General features: G+C 37.1%; 1 protein-coding gene across 3 annotated transcripts; it reads right to left on the bottom strand.

Annotated features, from left to right (window-relative positions):
* Positions 1-348: 348 nt before the first annotated feature.
* On the bottom strand, positions 349-10,745 carry LOC111248124 (UPF0462 protein C4orf33 homolog). 3 transcript variants are annotated; one of them, XM_022799924.2, is made up of 7 exons: positions 9,951-10,745; positions 7,024-7,196; positions 6,425-6,482; positions 6,062-6,113; positions 4,071-4,267; positions 2,153-2,250; positions 349-1,097 (listed from the first exon to the last, which is right to left on the bottom strand). In XM_022799924.2, exons 1-7 carry the CDS (start codon positions 10,067-10,069, stop codon positions 973-975), a joined length of 822 nt encoding a protein of 273 aa, XP_022655659.1. In that variant the 5' UTR covers positions 10,070-10,745; the 3' UTR covers positions 349-972. The 3 variants fall into 3 exon arrangements, with proteins under 3 accessions (XP_022655659.1, XP_022655658.1, XP_022655660.1); XM_022799923.2 differs by having other exon boundaries at positions 7,024-7,208; positions 9,951-10,742; XM_022799925.2 differs by lacking the exon at positions 7,024-7,196 and having other exon boundaries at positions 9,951-10,734.
* Positions 10,746-17,083: the final 6,338 nt, after the last annotated feature.

A 17,083-nucleotide genomic window follows, 5' to 3' on the forward strand; every position in this document is an offset into this window, starting at 1 on the left:
ACGATTGCTGAATCTATATAGGTTACACAAAAAGGAAATTATACAGATTACTAAGTTTTTAGTAGTGGTATTACTAGATTAATGCTCAGTGGGCTTCGTGAGAATATTTGTTTGTTCAATAATAAAAAAAAGATTCTTTCAATATCGAATGATTACGAAACTCTGTTAGATTAAAATCTGAACTATTCGCAACACCCTGATATTTTCCTATATTTTAATATCGGTGATCTTTTCTAACTTCATACCTATATCTCCACGTTTTGGTCGCAGAGTGCTTACGATGTGTATGTAAACATCGCATTCACAGATATTTATTCATACACTTACCCATATATAATCACACGCCAGTCGTTACAAATGCAATGTTTTTAATGCAAACAAAAACACATACTTCCGGTTACCTTACATAGTAATCGTTTTTTGTGGTATGGCACAGAGCCACTCCTGAAACCATAGTGTTTACAATTATACAGAATAGAAGCACTTAACTCTTTCTACTTAGTTTATCTCAGCAACGTGAACTCTATAGAGTAAGTTAATGACACATTAAGAATCGAAACACTCCGTTTGAAGCGATCTTTTCGACTCTGTCAACACAAATAACACCAATATTCGTAAGCTGACGTTTTCTACGCGAATTTTCTAAAGCACGTAGCTTACAGTAGATTTTAGATGAAGCATGACAATCCATATATCGGCAATGCTTGCGGCCATAATGTGGCAACAGATAGCTTTTTGCATACCATTATTAAAGCATTAGTAAAAAAAAAGTTCAGTATTCGACTTAAGAACTCATATAGACTTGTTCCACATAATAGTTTTATAAAGAAACTAATATAAAACATATATTAGGATTTTGCCAGTTTACAATGCTGTATTTACGCATGTCCAATATCATAATCTTTTTTAAGAAAAGTAGCTTTTTTTTCATCAGCACAGAAGCAAATTAAGCTGATGACACTGTTTTAAAGGCTACATATATTTTATAAAGGCAACATATGCGGATGTATAAGCAAGGAATAATGCTCCGACCAATGGACCACCATAAGCTGAGCCAGTAACAGGACTTGATGTATCGTGTGGTGCGTTACGATACTCTGAAAGCAAATATAACAATTGATTACTAAAATATGTAGTTTGCCGTATTCCACTGAAATGTAGAAGCATTATTGTCTCAAAACCAAACGTGTCAAAAATCGTCCCGAACACTGCCTCGCCATCTGGTTCTCCAGGGCAAAAAATCTATCTCATTACATTTGAATATCGTGTGTTTATCACGGTTACAGCGTTATACACACAGATCTTTACAAAATAATTGTAGCGTGAAGAATCATAGGCTTAAAAGCCATTCAATGTCCTAAATGTCAGTGTGATAAGTACGCGCTTTGCAGATAAGTAAGCTTGCGAACCTTGACCTGTGCGCCCAAGGCGACAGCTTGACGGCGTATGTCATATGTTACACATAATCAATTACTGAGATATATATTTAAATAAATAGGGGTCAAGCGGTTGGTATGAGTCACTGTGCGAGGTATAGACCGTTTGCCGCCTTTGCTTCAACATCTTTCAGTTCAATGAGTCCTCTTCCTTCTTGAAGCTATGTGTCCGCATCCGAACATTCGAAAGGTAACGGGGGTTTATTCACTTCATATCTATGCAACTACTACTTGCAAATGGTAAGACATCCAAAACTCTCAAGAGTGCAGAATAGTTCTGCAGAACTGAATTAGGTAACCCAGTAGATTATTGTTAATGACCTTAATGGTAAACACGTAATTACATAGATATGTACAATGATATACGATATATACGAAATAGATACTGCGCAACTCTGCGACGCGTCAAATACACATTATGTACAGTTCTAAATTATTAATGAGCCTTTTCCGTCCCATGCAAAAAGACTTTTGAGCATAAAGCTAGCTCATGGTGCTTCTTTACCAGTTCGCGGAATTTCTCTAAAGACTGGAGGGTTATATACTTCAGTGAATATTATTGGCATGAGACGTATCACCTTGATAAAAACATTTTCTAAGCGAAGCCAGTACCACTAGTGATGTATCAATCCATGTAAAGCGTAGTTTAAATTAGATAAAGGAATTGAGTAGCTTCTAGTGATGAATGAACAAAAGGTGAATGAAATCATTCTTACCGTCGATTGCTCGTTCCCAGACCTTAGATACTTTGGTATTGTCATAAGTAAGGAGCACTTTTTCAAAATTGATGCTCTGTGCGGTGCGGAACGGGGGGCTGTAACATAAACACAATTAATCAAAAAGATGATTTCGAACGGTACATTTCTAATATACGCAATTTATAAAAACTGAATAGTTAGCTATCGATCAGGTTATTATAAAGTGATCGACGCAATCTCACAATGTTACGGACTGACAAATTTGATGTCTTAATCTACTGGGACTACATCCATGTTTGATTTTCCCGCGGCACTCCTCTATAATCGTCACCGACGAGCTCTTGTTCATTTTTCACAATACAGCAGTCACACGTTATGTATGCAGGCTCTCTGGCGTACTTACTCATATCACGCATAAATCGGTATAACTACTAGCGTACGTGCTTGAGAACGTATCCAATTGTTTACTACTACATATACATATAAAGGAGGAAACAAAAACCGCCAGAAAGTCGAGAACTGTCGATGTTCCCATCAATAGGGAGTTGCCAAACAGAAGCTAATAGAAATATAGAATGATGGGTTTACATATCGTGCGCGAGATAGAAAATAGCCTTCTATATTTATATAAATCATGTCCGTCTCTATATTATTAAAAATCTAATGATTAATAAGAAAAAGTGTGAGCGTTCATATACGACGCACACACTGCCATTGTGATTTTCAATTTTATTTAACCATTAACTATTATTGTCTCTTTTACCAATGTATTGTTACACCTGTATGAAAAAAATTACAAACCAAATATAGAGTACTATCACCTTGTCTACCGGTGTGTTTCAGTTGGCTGATAAAATAAAACTTAGTGCCTCATAAAAACGCTTTTCTTTCCTTATATGAACTTTTCGATCATGCACAACATAATTTCATTGCGCACTTGTCTATTTGCAGATAACCGTTGGAAATAGCGATGCGCACACGTAGTCGCAGGCCATACTACTATACGTATATTTATTTAAAAAGTCTCATCGATAGAGTGTATCACTTAGGAGACTGACTAAGCTCCAATCCACCTTGCGAAATCTTTTTTCGAAATTGTTCTGTGTGAAGATCGAACATCCTTTAGGTTTCCCCTAGCTACTTTCTCTGGTTTCCGGTAAAACTGTGCTATTCCTTTGTTATATACAGTTTCTTTGCTTGATATAAATAAATATATCCCATCTAAAATTACATACTGAAAATATACAAATAATTTAAAGATCTACTGTCCTCTGGATTTGAAATGTGCACATGAGAAGTTTAAAGGTGCAGCCGAATATGGTATGCAGGTATTATTAGAAAAAAAGTACTGTTAGAAATGTGATCTCGACTACAGATTGACACTGTAATGCTCTTCACTCCCGCACTAATCAGATCGAAATAGAGTTTATATGGATGTTTTGTAGTAAAAACTAGGGGTGTTCATTTTGTGCAAGGTTCTGGTTTCATTTAACTTCTGTAGTTCTTCCGGCGTGGAAGCCATGTTCTTATAATATGCAGGTCTATCATTGACGGTATACAAAGAAAATGTTTGAAACGATAACTTTGGAAATGTTGGTTGGGGCACAACCAGGTTAAACTGCTTTTATATTCTTGTTTTTTTTGAGAAGCAAAGTGCTCGAACGCCTTCACAACTATATAAAGCGGACCTTGAAAAATGTTGGGAATTCAGAGTCAATCATCTTCGTAGTAAACATGCCATGATCCCACAAGTCGTAAATAATAACTGTGCTTGGAGGCGTGCGGATGGGCTTATGATGGTAGCACACCTATCTTTCTTCCATCTGAATAGTATATAATATATTCTACACAATGCTTATGTTATGTGCTACGCAATTCTGTTTGCGTAAATAAAGGTGTCTTCAATTCGATTTAAATATTAGGCGTTAGGTACTACCTGGTGAAATGTGACGGCAATGGTTCCGCATCGACGTACAATACATCCATACTTCGTCTATGTCGCAATCCGTGCCGACTTGCCGCATTAAATTTTTTCACATTCTTTGGAAAATACTCCAGCGGAATTTTGATTGTAGCCTTCCAATATGGTGGAAAGTAGGACACTTTTGAATCATATGCCATGCGTAGGTCGTCCTAAAGCAGACAAGGAAAGATTACAATATCGAATTAGCCTTATCGAGATCGAAACATATCTTTAAAATCAATTATCCATTGGCTCACTCTAGGCCACCACAGTTTTACTTTAGCACAGCTTGTCACTTGTAATTGAAAATAAAATAAGATGAGACACAAGAAGATTGTTGACACTTGTTAATTGCCAAAGAAAAATAAGGCGAAATGAAGCCTGATTCCGGTCGTGTTTAACATATACCCGAAAAAATAATATTATTATAATTTATTATAATGAAATTAGCGGCTAGTAATTGCACCCATACAAAGAACGTGTAGATCGGATTCAAGCAGAAAAAATACTCAACACATTAATGCGGTGGGGATGATGGAAAAAACTCGTAATCCTAAATACCCCTTTCTTCCTTGCTACTGTTACTCAAGCAAGGGAGCTATTTGCCAGTTGCATCTTGCTTTAACACCGTCTTAATGACACATCTTTACTTATACGATTAAAAACGGGAGTTTGAATTTAAGCGAAAATTAGGTTAGAAAAGAGTTAGCTTTTTGACTGAATAGAAATTTCATTGTTTTTATTCCTGTGATAGTAAGTTATTATGCTATATATCTCCCATAATCGTTCAGGGCTGTCTCTGAACACCAAATGGTACCGTTTTGCCAAAAACTGACAGGTTATGTACGCAGTCAAGCAGCTTTCCAACCACGTTTTGCGTTATTGATTTGTGCCGAGGGTCAGATTATCATTGAGCACGATACCTTGTTCTCGTTTCTCAGATCTTTCCTCTTAAATAGCCTAATTAACATACAGATTAACTGTCTAATTTGTAGAAAGCAATTTCCACTAAATCAGGTTTTCGCAATTCTGTCAAATAGAACGCATAATTTTTTTAAGCGAAGATTTCATTGAATCTTGGGCCTTGGCTTGTTTCGTGGAGTCATCTATTTTGATTTCAGATTTATGTTGACGCACGGACACCACTTTTCATTGTCAGCGACAATTCTGCGCAAGAGTCGGTCATTGTGGCCCTCTGGCGCTCGATACTGGACGAGATGTTAATATGCAGCATTAAGCCGTAACTCGGTAGCGGATTCACAGAGTTCATAAGGTACCCAAACTCCAAATTTCTGTGTAACCGCAAGGGGCTTGAAATGGCTAACGACGGTCGAGTGGCTGCTGCCTACCTTCTCAACAAATTTTCGAGTTGTTTGTATCCCCCTTTCTTCGAAAGTGTCTTTAGATGGTCGTCACCAAATTCAGATGGTTGGTTAGAGTGGGGGGCATATTCTAGGTCTCAGATCTCGATTTCAAATTAAGCAAACCACTGCTCAATCTTTTTAGCGACAGCATCCCCACCATACAGAAGGCAAATGTCCTGGATTCTTTCAGCAGCGTTTTAATCTCGCGAAAATGCACGCTATATCAGATGTGAACGACAAATAAGAAATAGTGGAAAGAAAGGTTTTTCGCGGGAATTTTCTTTTCAGTTAAATATTTGCAAGTTGTTCTTTGGACAAGTTATTTCTCTTTAAAAGGGTGTCATTCGTCCTATCAAACTTAAATATATGAAACATGCGTAATTTGCAAACGCTTTATTTATAATCAGAACTTCGGCGTCAACTGCTTACCGTTCATTGGAACTCTCTCCTTGGAGCGGATGTAAAGTACATGTAAAAGTATGTTACCTATTTTCTACTAATTACTCTTAACTTTTCTAGGTGATGAAAACCGTACATACTGGCAGATATTTGTTGTGTACATCAATAATAGCTCATGACGACAAGTATAATCCAACTTACTTTCATGCTGAGTTGTTCATTGTACATTAGGAATATGATGTAATGACCAGCCCTAGAAACAAGAAATTATCATTATAAGCAAGTTAGAAGGAGTATGTGTTTGACAAAGTTTTTCTTAGTTTATTTGCCTTAAGAGGACTAGACTTAAGACTGGCCTTAAGAGGGTAAGGCTATATTTATTCCGGAAATAGTATCTGGACCTCGAGCCTACCGTATACACAGCATGTGTCGCTAAGATAAAACCACATAATTCTATAACTTTAGTTAGCTTAAAGTGCTAGTTAACTTCTGTGCATGTAGTGGTGGCTTAACAGACTCTGAACAGCAAACAATCATTACTTTTAAGAAACGTACACTACTTACGGTCCGACTACAATGTGGAGACACTGGTCACCATCACCAATGAACTGCATCTCAAACGCTGAAAGAACAACCTTCAAGCTTCAGAGCTACTATAACCAAAAGCTTTCTTATATAGACCATACAGGGATCTTAAGTTTAGTCATGGGAACTATATGTCTTTAATTAAATTGACTGTTAATCATATGGATTGTATTTCAAAAGGGTTCGTCACAATATTGAAGGGCTACCATACCAACGTATCGATAAAAAAAATTGACATAATAGGTCATCTTATGTACGCCGCCACACCTATAAAGTTGGTGTCAAACCTCAACAAGGCGGATCTACAGTTATCCACTTAGCAAAGAAAATATGGACAGACTATTAAGAGGATAAAAAAATCGTGTTAACTTACGTTATCTTTAATTTTGTCTTCTATTCCGTTTCATTGTAAAGATATATAATAGCTATTATGCTTTTTTGATAGAATAGATGGTAAAACACATAAAATGAGGTAGACTAGTACGAGTTTAGTTATGTTGTGGTTGTAGTTTTTGGAAAATATTAGAAGAATGCGTAGGGTCAAATCCAGGTAGACGCCTATTTAATTTTTTGAGTACCTTCGTAGTTCAAAAGCCCTAGAAATCCTCCCATAGGGGTGCTTCTTGGTGTCTCTTGTTCATTGTAGAAAGGAGCCTCTAAATAAATCGGAACTTCTCCATTGTTTTCCTGATGAATCGTGAAATTATACGCTGGTCCATTTCGCGGCGTTCCATACCATGTTTTTTCAATACTAAAATATAATCTGATCAAAGTATAAACATCAGTCGCAAAAGCAGTGATTTCTTTTTTTATTAATGATGAAACTTTTTCGCATAGTTTTTGTTTAGAAGTGAATTAACATGGACCCAAAATTAGCCATGTGTAGCAAGATAAGCCTGGTAAGTGTAACCGTCGATCTTTAGCTCCGCGTGCGTTGACTTGTAAGCTGGCGCTTCCAAGTAGCGCGGGACAGCTTTATACAAGAAGAAAACAATCTCGCAGAGAATTTTACCCAAAAGAGAACTTATTATTTCCTTTTAAGTTGAATTACGATCCGAAAAAAGCTAAGGTGAAGCCTGCTTTATTACTTAATTTCTTGCCAAATTTAGTATTAAAATTAGCACGTAAGTAAAAAGATGCATCTACTCCGGTTGGGCGTTGAAAATAAAAAACCCTTAATAAATGACAACGAATTTCAAGCGTATTTCATTGATAAAATGTAATAAAAATATCTAGTTTATCAAATTAACAACAAATGCAAAAGTTTTTTTTATGGAACAAGTTGCAAGTTTTTAACGGTAACATTGAAACGGTAACATTGTTCAGTTATAACATTCAAAAGGCTTATTTAGAATTTAAAGTGCTATTACCTGAGAAGGTTTATATCGCAAAAATTCTTACGTTCATATAAAGGCATTTCAACATATAAACTATTCGGTCATTCCCCTAACAATACTTCCCTTTTCTGAGTTCTAAGTTGAGCAATACTCAACAAACTAAACTTAGTAATATAACTTAAGTCAATTGGCATATGAGACAGTTTCAGTGTGTGCCAAGACGATATCCTACTGACACTGATACCGTTATTATATTATTGGGTTTCAGCACATTAATTTCCAAATGAGCCATTCTGAATTTAGTAAATATATGTGCCGTTTATGAAACAAGTGGAATGCGAGAAAATTTATATAAAGTTATATAAAGTTAAAGCAAGAACATAATAGAAATTTACGACATGTAGAAAGGGTGCTAAAAGCCTACTCAAAAATGAAAATAGGGAACGCGCTTGTCTAGCAGCAATGGCTTACCTATGACTACTAAATACTCTACTGTTATTTTAAACGGGTTCATCGCTCTAAATCTATAGGTTCGATGTTTTGCACTTCGATAGAGTTCAACTATTAGATGAAGTTCTATTCCATACTACAATACTTTTGACTCAGTTACCGAGTGGTCTATTGATTGTATGCAGGCCGGTTTTTGCTAGTAATCAATAAATTGCTGCTGATTTTATTTGGTGGAAAGTCAAAGCTACTTTTTTAACCATCGACCATTTTTCTTGCTTTTTGATGGTGTTCCATTGACGCACTACTTTACATTCACGAGCTGTTTCACTAAACAAACTAATTCGTCTCGTAAACTAGTTCGTTCGGCATGTACGTTTAACTATACCAGAGAAAATCTAATTTCTAACATAGCACTAATTGTCCTTTCAGTTGGCGGGGCCACTTAATAATGTAGAATATTTTTAGCGTTTAGTTTAATACTGATATCATGGAAAGCAAAATCATTTAGCGTATTTAGATACAGTAATAGTTCTTCTTATAATAGTAAGTTATCGATGAACAACGTCACATACATAATAGCTGTTTTTTCTATACATATGTTCGAATAGCTAACTTAGCACACAATCAAGCGGGCTTCCAGTACAAAACAATGTGTGTCTACGTCAGGATTCGACCCTAAGCTACCCCGTGTTCCTATGTTTAGGAACAGGCAACCACGATACGATTAGCAGAATCATTATAGGCCCCTTTTGGTAGTAACACTTCCATAAGCCATCACAGAAAATCACCATGGCAACCAAAACATCCGTGCTTCTGCACTGAACGCCCTGCTTGTCCCATTCATCATTCCTTATGCATACATTACTAGTACGGATTCCAGCTTGAAACCGATAGGGCATTTTTCGCAGGAAATAGTGTTAATTGTGTCTAATAAAAAATGTTTAGTGCATTTCGTCCTAACCCTGCCAGCAAATGCTTACATCAGCTCCAATTTCACTAAGCTGTGAAATTAATTAGATAACCTTGTCTACTATTAGAGTTATGTAAGCTAGAAGCCGTATTTCCAAATTTAATTGCAAAGCTTTTCCCCGTCATACGGTTTTTTTCTTTCTGTACGTCGTAGTAAATGGATATACTTAAAGATGTATGCATAAGAAATATACCTGCGTTATTTTATAGCCGTAATTTGTTATATATGGTAAGAAGCGAAATAATGGGTTGTTTGCCATCCATATATGGTCATGTTGCAGTAACAGAACTTATTCCTCTCGTAAATAGAGGGTCCTAACCATCTAATAAATCTCTGAGCGTAGTTTATACTTTGTTCTTTCCTCAATTTATATTATCAGAATGTTAGCGATAACGTTAACTTTCAATATGCGGAGACCTCGTTTGTTTGTCTTTTAAGAAAGCACAAAGGCGCAGATGAAGATCTGCGGTTAGTACTTGAAAATATCAAGGAATTCTGAGAAGTTTATAGGCAAACGGTGTCCGAGATATCAACATAGTAACAGTAACACTGTATTGATGTTTCACCAAATCAAAACGTGTATAAATTTGAACTAATTGCAACTGTCAGCCTATATCCTTGAAGCTTATGACACATTGAAGCAGACCCTTCGCTAAATACCTCATGGGTCATCTGTACATTGATCGCCCTACGTACTGTACGCCGTTTAATTTTTTTAAAACTGAGTTGGTAAAAAATCAAAACTCACACAGGTGCATTTTGTGAAGTGGAGCCCGTAGCAGCACGCACTATCCATTGCGTCATTCCACTAGTTAAAAACAGGACGGCCGCCCACCGAAGGTGACTAGGAACACAGCGAGCCACCATGTCTCTCAGTGAGCGTAAAGCAACTTATGTTGAGTCGAAATTTCCTTCACATCAGATTCGTTTCCTTGCAAACGGCGAAATGACGATATTTTCTCTATGTTGCTGCTACTGGTTCACGTACACTTCCATGGACAGATAATCCTGCTCGAAAACTTTTTAATAGCATTTTGACAAATTACCCGTTTGCCGAAGTGAAATGCTTCTTTAGATGATGATTATACACACATTATCGCGCATTTACTCCGTCGCTGAATTGTTCTGATATGTTTACGCGTGTATGTATATGTGTGCAGATGTGTGTACAAACTGTTCGGATGGTCCGTAGGGTCAGCACGGTGCACCAGTAACCCTCGTATGTCTCGTTTATCTTTAAATAATTTCTAACAAGAGGTAGGTAGGTAGGTAGGTACAAGGGCTTGGCATTTGTGCGCTAAAGTAACGCAACTAACGCACATTTGCCCATGCACTAACAGCAATAGCAAAACGACGGCGGCGATAGAAGCAGCAACCTCCCTCCCATATCGAGCTCCAACCATGGGGATCGACGCAGAGACTGCCTTTTTCCCTTCTTAGCGGATGGCGTCGCTGTCGCTGTCGCTGTCGCTGGCGCACTACAGACATGGGAGTGCTTTGTTTGACGCGCGATGGCGTCGCTTGACAGCTCACGCGGCCACTCACGCGGTTATCTGTCGGCTCATGCCTTCTGTCAAACGTTTTCTCTCCGCTGAATGTTACTCCGTTTACTGTGGTCGCTTAGGATTTCCGATGCCGTGCAGGCAGCTTGCATGCGGGAGAAATATAAACGTCGCCGTGATACTTCTGCTAATACTCCTGTATAGACATAGTCTTTGTCGCTCGTATCTTACTGGCACACGAGTAGCGATGTCACCTCTTTTTACCATTCATATAATAATATAAGCGATTTAAAAGTAATGAGATTAATTCGAATTTAAAAGCTTCGAAATGCGAACAAAGCATCGATGCAATTACTTCCTTACATGATCTCTTAAGAACTTATAGAAGGTCTGAATACTAACTATCAGAAAGTCCCTTAGTGCCTGTAGATTGCCTATCGTAAACTAACGTATGTTTGTGGCTAATGGAAACAACCAATGGCGGATTGTGAGAGGATTCCACCTGATCAATCAAGATATAATGATAAACATCTTCCAATACTCGATTGATTCTATTATATTTAACCTTTGAAGTTTTTTGGAAATGGGAAAAAAATTATTTTCTCGTCTCCTGTAGTGCTTCAAGAGGTAGGGAACTTGACTGACGAAAACAGCCTGTAATGATTATAATTAGCTAGCGTGCTCAATAAATTTGTAAATACACCTCTTGAATAGGCTCTATAAGATCGCGCCTCTGAATCACAGGCTTTTGCGGTTGCATCCAAAGATGTAATGTATGTTTGAATTCATAATACCGATTTTCTTCCGTGGGGGTTGAGTAATTTTTAGAAAAGAAAAATATTGGAAACGCTCACCATACATCAGTGTATCGAGTGTCCTAGATGGCTTGCACGGAGTATAAGAGATGTCCGCTGTTGAAAGATTCTAATCTTCACTACAGCTTTACATACAAAAGGGACGTCGATTTTGGGAACTGCAGAAGGAAGCATACTGTTCGAACTGACGTTAGGGATACTCGGAGATTTTTAGGAGATTCGTATAATATATGGCTGTTCATTATTTTGATTGCAGGTGTCATGCCGTTCTTGAAGTAGCGCGTAGACTTTCATTGCATTATACCTAAATTATAGGAGAGATACGTTATGTCAGTTGCTATGTATTTTGTATAAGGCAATTCATTTGTATGCTTAGTAAGAACGCCGTTGAGTAATAGACCAGTCGAGCAGATAGAGTATCCACAGTGAGAGATGAAAAACGTTCACCGTAATCGATAGGTGTGCATCCTAATACCTAGCTTAATGTTGGCTGAATGCTGGTGAGTAAAGTTTATTGCGTAGAAAAGTTTTTTCTTCGCTTAAAATAATCTTGAGTAATTTAATAATCAGTTGCTCTCGTGTCTTTCTAAGAAAGCAGGTAAAAAAAACTTATTGCATTTACCTGCAGCCCTCTTCACTCTTCCTACGTGTCGCAGTATGTGTCGTATGACTCTTTCAACACGTGTGCTAATAGCCTCTAAATACATTGTCACGATGTATGTCAACAGAAGGAAGTAACGCTGTTAACAGCGGAAGTCCGTAAAACTGACACTTATGGAGTGAATAGGTGTTGCAGCGAAAACTGGCAATACGAAAATCATCAAACACGTCAGTTATCCCTATGAAGTGTATGAAGCTCTACCATTGCTACATATATGTCATGGGTCGTCACGCGCGATGCCATTGCGAGAACAACGATAGCACTAATAACAATAGAGATTCATGACGTAAATAGATCTGTCACAAAAGGAAGCACGTATAAATTTTGTTACCGCTGTTCCCTAGCTAACTGAACATTGTAACCCAACTAGCCGTAAGTTCAAAAGGTGTGTACACATCCACGCAGATCAACGCGGCTATGTAGATTAACCCAGTAGCGTTAAGAATTGAACAACCAGATATTTCTCTGGTAATTATACGTATATAAGCTACATGTATTTATTTGTCAGAGGTGTTAATTTTCTATAAATAGGTAAGTAGGTAACGCATTTCTCTATCATAGCAGCTTCAGTTAGCTTTATATACAATATTGCTAGCTGGGAAGAAGACAGTAGGTAATTAATTAATACGACAACGTTTTTGATTGAACCACCCATTTAGTCACATTTTTCACTCTTCCTCGAATGGATTACAATTCAGCTGTCTAAGCGGACGGAGTATCGATGGTCCTTGATTCCGCTTGCGGTATTCTAATACAGTCGAATCCGCATGGCCGCTACTTCGAATCATCTTCCCTCACGTGGAGCGAGTATAAGTAGGGCTGGCCAGATGTAGTAGAAGGTAAATTACGAGGTAACTGAACGCCTTAACCGGAACAGCAAAGCAGAATCTGAATCGCCGACGAGAGAAGAACCAAGTCAACTCGTGGCCGCCGCATTTGGTGATGCAGAAACGTTGGGACGGTTGTCATGACAACCTAAAGACAAAGCCGCAGAACAATCTAAATGAACGTCTGTTGAATAGGCGATGATAAGAATATATTTTTAATAGGCAATTGGTTGACGTCCAGTGACATTCCATAATAAAAGACGAACGATTCGTTTTGTTTAGTTACCATTTTGTTACCGAAATCGCTAAATAAAATGCCGAGCAAACGGTTAAAATAATAATAAGCTTTCATTCGGCACCTGCAGCTTAGGTATACCTAGTAGATCTTTTGATAAAGATACGTCTGGGTAAATATCTTGGCTGTAGGAAGGTTTGTGATGGTAACATAAGCATTGATATAATGTCTTATCTCTTATATGCAGGGTAATACGTTTTCTAAACCTGAATTTATATACTTATAAGAAGAGCCTGCCAGCCTAGACACTCTTTTGCATTACGTTGAATATTTTTGACGACAGTTGGTATTTTCAATAACATCGGAAAAAAGGAACCAGTGCTACTAATTCATTGTTAAAAAGATATTGTTTTTCATTTGACCAAGTTGATAGGTATTATTGGATACTTCAAAAATTATAGGAAACAAGTAAATTAAATCGACGTGAGCATTTCGAGACTATCTCTTAGCACCAAATGTGTATAAATGTTAATGTACCATGTAAATGGCTTTACTATAGGAAATCAAACCTTTTTACAGCCAAGATCAAAAGATCTACCAGGTACACCTAAGCTGCAGGTGCCGAATGAAAGCTTCAATAACTGATCATTTATCGATTTCAGAGACTTTATTCGCTTTTTCAGGGCATCTGATACAAACGTAAGTGATGTGTAAAAGCACCGGAAAAAAGACCCTTGAACTTCAATTCAAGTACCGCGTCTATCATACTCACTAATCAAATTGTAGCAAAAATATTTGTATTTTTTTATTATTACATATGTGATTGAAGCCCCAGTGGATAGCGTTTAGAGAAACATGAAACCTTAAGATTGAAGAGTAGCCATTACATATTGCTTTGTAATGCAATTAAAAAATCCCAAAATAATAACATGTTAAACCTATTTTAGTTAAATATTTCGATAATATACAATAGGAGTTTGCAATACAATGTAATTTCCCAGATACTACTATAATTATTTTCCATCAATCAAAAAATGTTTATCCAAAATGAAATTTCTGCACTGGCAGGTCCTCTTTTTGAGCTCCATTTGGCCTCGACGAAACAAATGTAATAGAAACAACCCCAGTATCCACAGGGGTACCTTGATTTGGGGTCCTGCTTTTACAGTATATTATTATTTATTATGAAAAGAATATAATAGTACTCAAAAGAAAATTGAGTTTACCGGGCTTACTCCCTTAATATCATTTATCATAAGTGAATACATAAGCCTGTATCATTTACTCGCAGACTAACTTGATCATGAAAATCTTTCGAACTAATTAAGAAGGTATTGATCACTAAAATTGAAGACGGCGCCGAATAAATAGTAACCGTAACGCTCGTATACAAAGGAACGCCACAAATGGAGAAGTGTAAGGAACTTGTTACAAACACTATTTTCGAATATAGAGCATTTGAAAAGTCACGTAACCCTAGAGCGCCAGATCTCTCCCCTCTCGCAGTGGTGGCAGCCTAATCTGATTAGGGAGTCCTTCTGTTAGCAGAAAACTAAAGAATGAAAGATTAGACAACTTATATAACGATTCTACTCTTCTAGCCCTACCATGTCTATTTTGAGCCCGATTCTTGTTTCAGGAATCAACGATCAGTCAAGCATCAACGGAAGCGGAGTTGATAGTCCAACTGACGTTGTCAGACGACCAACTTGGATGAATAAATGTGCTAATGTATATGGGTAAAGCAAGCTATGCCTTCGCGGTAAGGCGGCGCCGCAGCACACAGCAGTAAGACCCTCATTGTTAGGGATTTATTTGATATCGTTGTCTATCTTCGAGGATCATGAAGGCAAGATGAAGCTAAGAAGCGCCTCCTCCAAAATGTATCACATTGTTATTCGGAGCTACGGATTACCAATTGAATTAAAGTTAAGTTCGTATTAACCTAGAACAATTTACGAATTTTATTATTATTTATAGAACAATTTATTATTATTACTACTACAGAGAGTGTCAAATAATTTACTTGTCAGCTAATGTATACGCAGAAGAGTTCCAAATTGCTCGTAGATAACACAGTTTGACTTTTGAGTAAAAATGTCATTTTTGTTATTATTAGGTTAGAAAAGTAATTCGCTGTTTACTCTGAGGGTTTCGTTCTCCATATTATTTGCTATAATGTTGTTGGAAAATAACTCGGATTTTACATCAATGATATAATTAGATATGTTTTTGCTGTCTAAGATGTTCTTGAAATAATCTGCAATACCTATTTATTGCCGTCGCGCTCGTCCTATGAGCGCGCGGATTTGTTTAAAGCACAACCGAGATGCCTAAAAGGAACGACAGTAGCGCCTAGAGTGACAATTATGAGAACCCGAGGTGAGGACAGCCCTAAAGAATAGCAGTAGTATTTGCCCAATGTGACGACGATGTGGAAAGTGGCCTTCCATTGTACATATGCTACGAGAAGACTTCGTGGTCCACTCAAACTGAGTCCACTGTCTTTCTTGCATACAAATAGGCTTTCGCATGCGGTAGGGCTCAAATTCGATGTCTAACTCAGTACATTGTATTGTAATAATTATTGATAGGGCGGATTTATTTTAGAATGTCATATCCTCAAAATTGTTGAGCTCGCCTAATATTTTCGTTATTCGTTTCCATACGATGATATTAGACAGGGTAAAGTGCATATTTGTAGTAAGTAAAGGATCTCTGATGTATCATTTATGCGTTGTTCGAATATATTATGAACATAAACGTTTTGCTTTTCTGCCCTCTTCGGGTCAAGGAGTGCGCGAAATGTACACTCCCTCTGGTCTTAACTCATAGATAACTACAGAAAATTATAGAGCACAGCTTCGTCTTCATTCAGCATTTAAACAGCTTGCCAGTAACAATACAGACTGTTCTGACATGTTTAATGAGTCTGAAGGAAGTTATTCTTGCAAGATGTTTTGATCATACGGTATTCAAAAGTGTAACTTGTTAGAAACGGAACGAAGAGAGGAGTCTTAGACTGACACGCTGTTTAAGAACGTCGCTTGGCATAGAAGCTTCGTTCTTGTCCCGGTACCCATTGTTTCTTATTGTAAGTTCCATCAAAAAAGTTCACATATAGACGGAATTACGGAGGTATTTAACAATTCTTTGATGATACGCTTTTCTTTTAATCTCAAGTTTAATTTAATGCGAAAATCAAATAAAACGTTCTTTCTTATTTATTAAATTATTACTTATTTGACTACGAGATAGCTGTATGTAAAATGAAAGGTAGATTACTAGATGAAATAACTTACACGTATTTACATTTCGAAATATTCGCTTTTGAAAAGTTTTTTAGCTTATCTGTCATTTTGTTGGCTGTTCATGTGGCTGATTTAACTTAGGACTTTGTATTTTCGAAGTTGAAGCTGCCGACTATCTTTGTTGTTTCTTTTATACACCGGTGGTAGACAAAATCAACTGTATATATATTTATATATATATATATATATATATATATATATATATATATATAAAGCGCTCGATACTCCAATTGCATTATGAATAATTATTCTGGTTGTTTTCTTTTACTTGCCGAAACATCATCTACAAATCACCAGTCTCTGGGCAGTACACCAAAAAAGACGATGGGGTGAGGGAATTCCAACCAGTATTAGACTTGCGAAAATTTAAGATAGGATCGAGCATTGGCTATATGAAGGACATTACGGCAGGTAGAATTGTGTTGTTAGGTTACCATGCACCTGAGGTGGTCTAGGATTGAAATTGAGCCTAGACACGTTTCATCTCTACCAGGAAGAAGTCAACCATTTCCAGCGAAGTTTAATGTCAA

Source organism: Varroa destructor, unplaced genomic scaffold (assembly GCF_002443255.2).
Source record: "Varroa destructor unplaced genomic scaffold, Vdes_3.0 BEIS01000003.1, whole genome shotgun sequence".
NCBI classification, from domain to species: Eukaryota; Metazoa; Arthropoda; class Arachnida; order Mesostigmata; family Varroidae; genus Varroa; species Varroa destructor.

What these genes read in the sequence shown, in the direction of transcription:
- LOC111248124 (XM_022799923.2), bottom strand. Translation starts at nt 10,069, where the DNA reads ATGGTGGCTCGCTGTGTTCCTAGTCACCTTCGGTGGGCGGCCGTCCTG. An exon ending in AGGGCTTTTGAACTACGAAG is followed by an intron (nt 6,483 to 7,023) that starts GTACTCAAAAAA and finishes TTGTTCTTTCAG; the next exon opens with CGTTTGAGATGCAGTTCATT. An exon ending in TTGCCGTCACATTTCACCAG is followed by an intron (nt 2,251 to 4,070) that starts GTAGTACCTAAC and finishes TTTATGTTACAG; the next exon opens with CCCCCCGTTCCGCACCGCAC.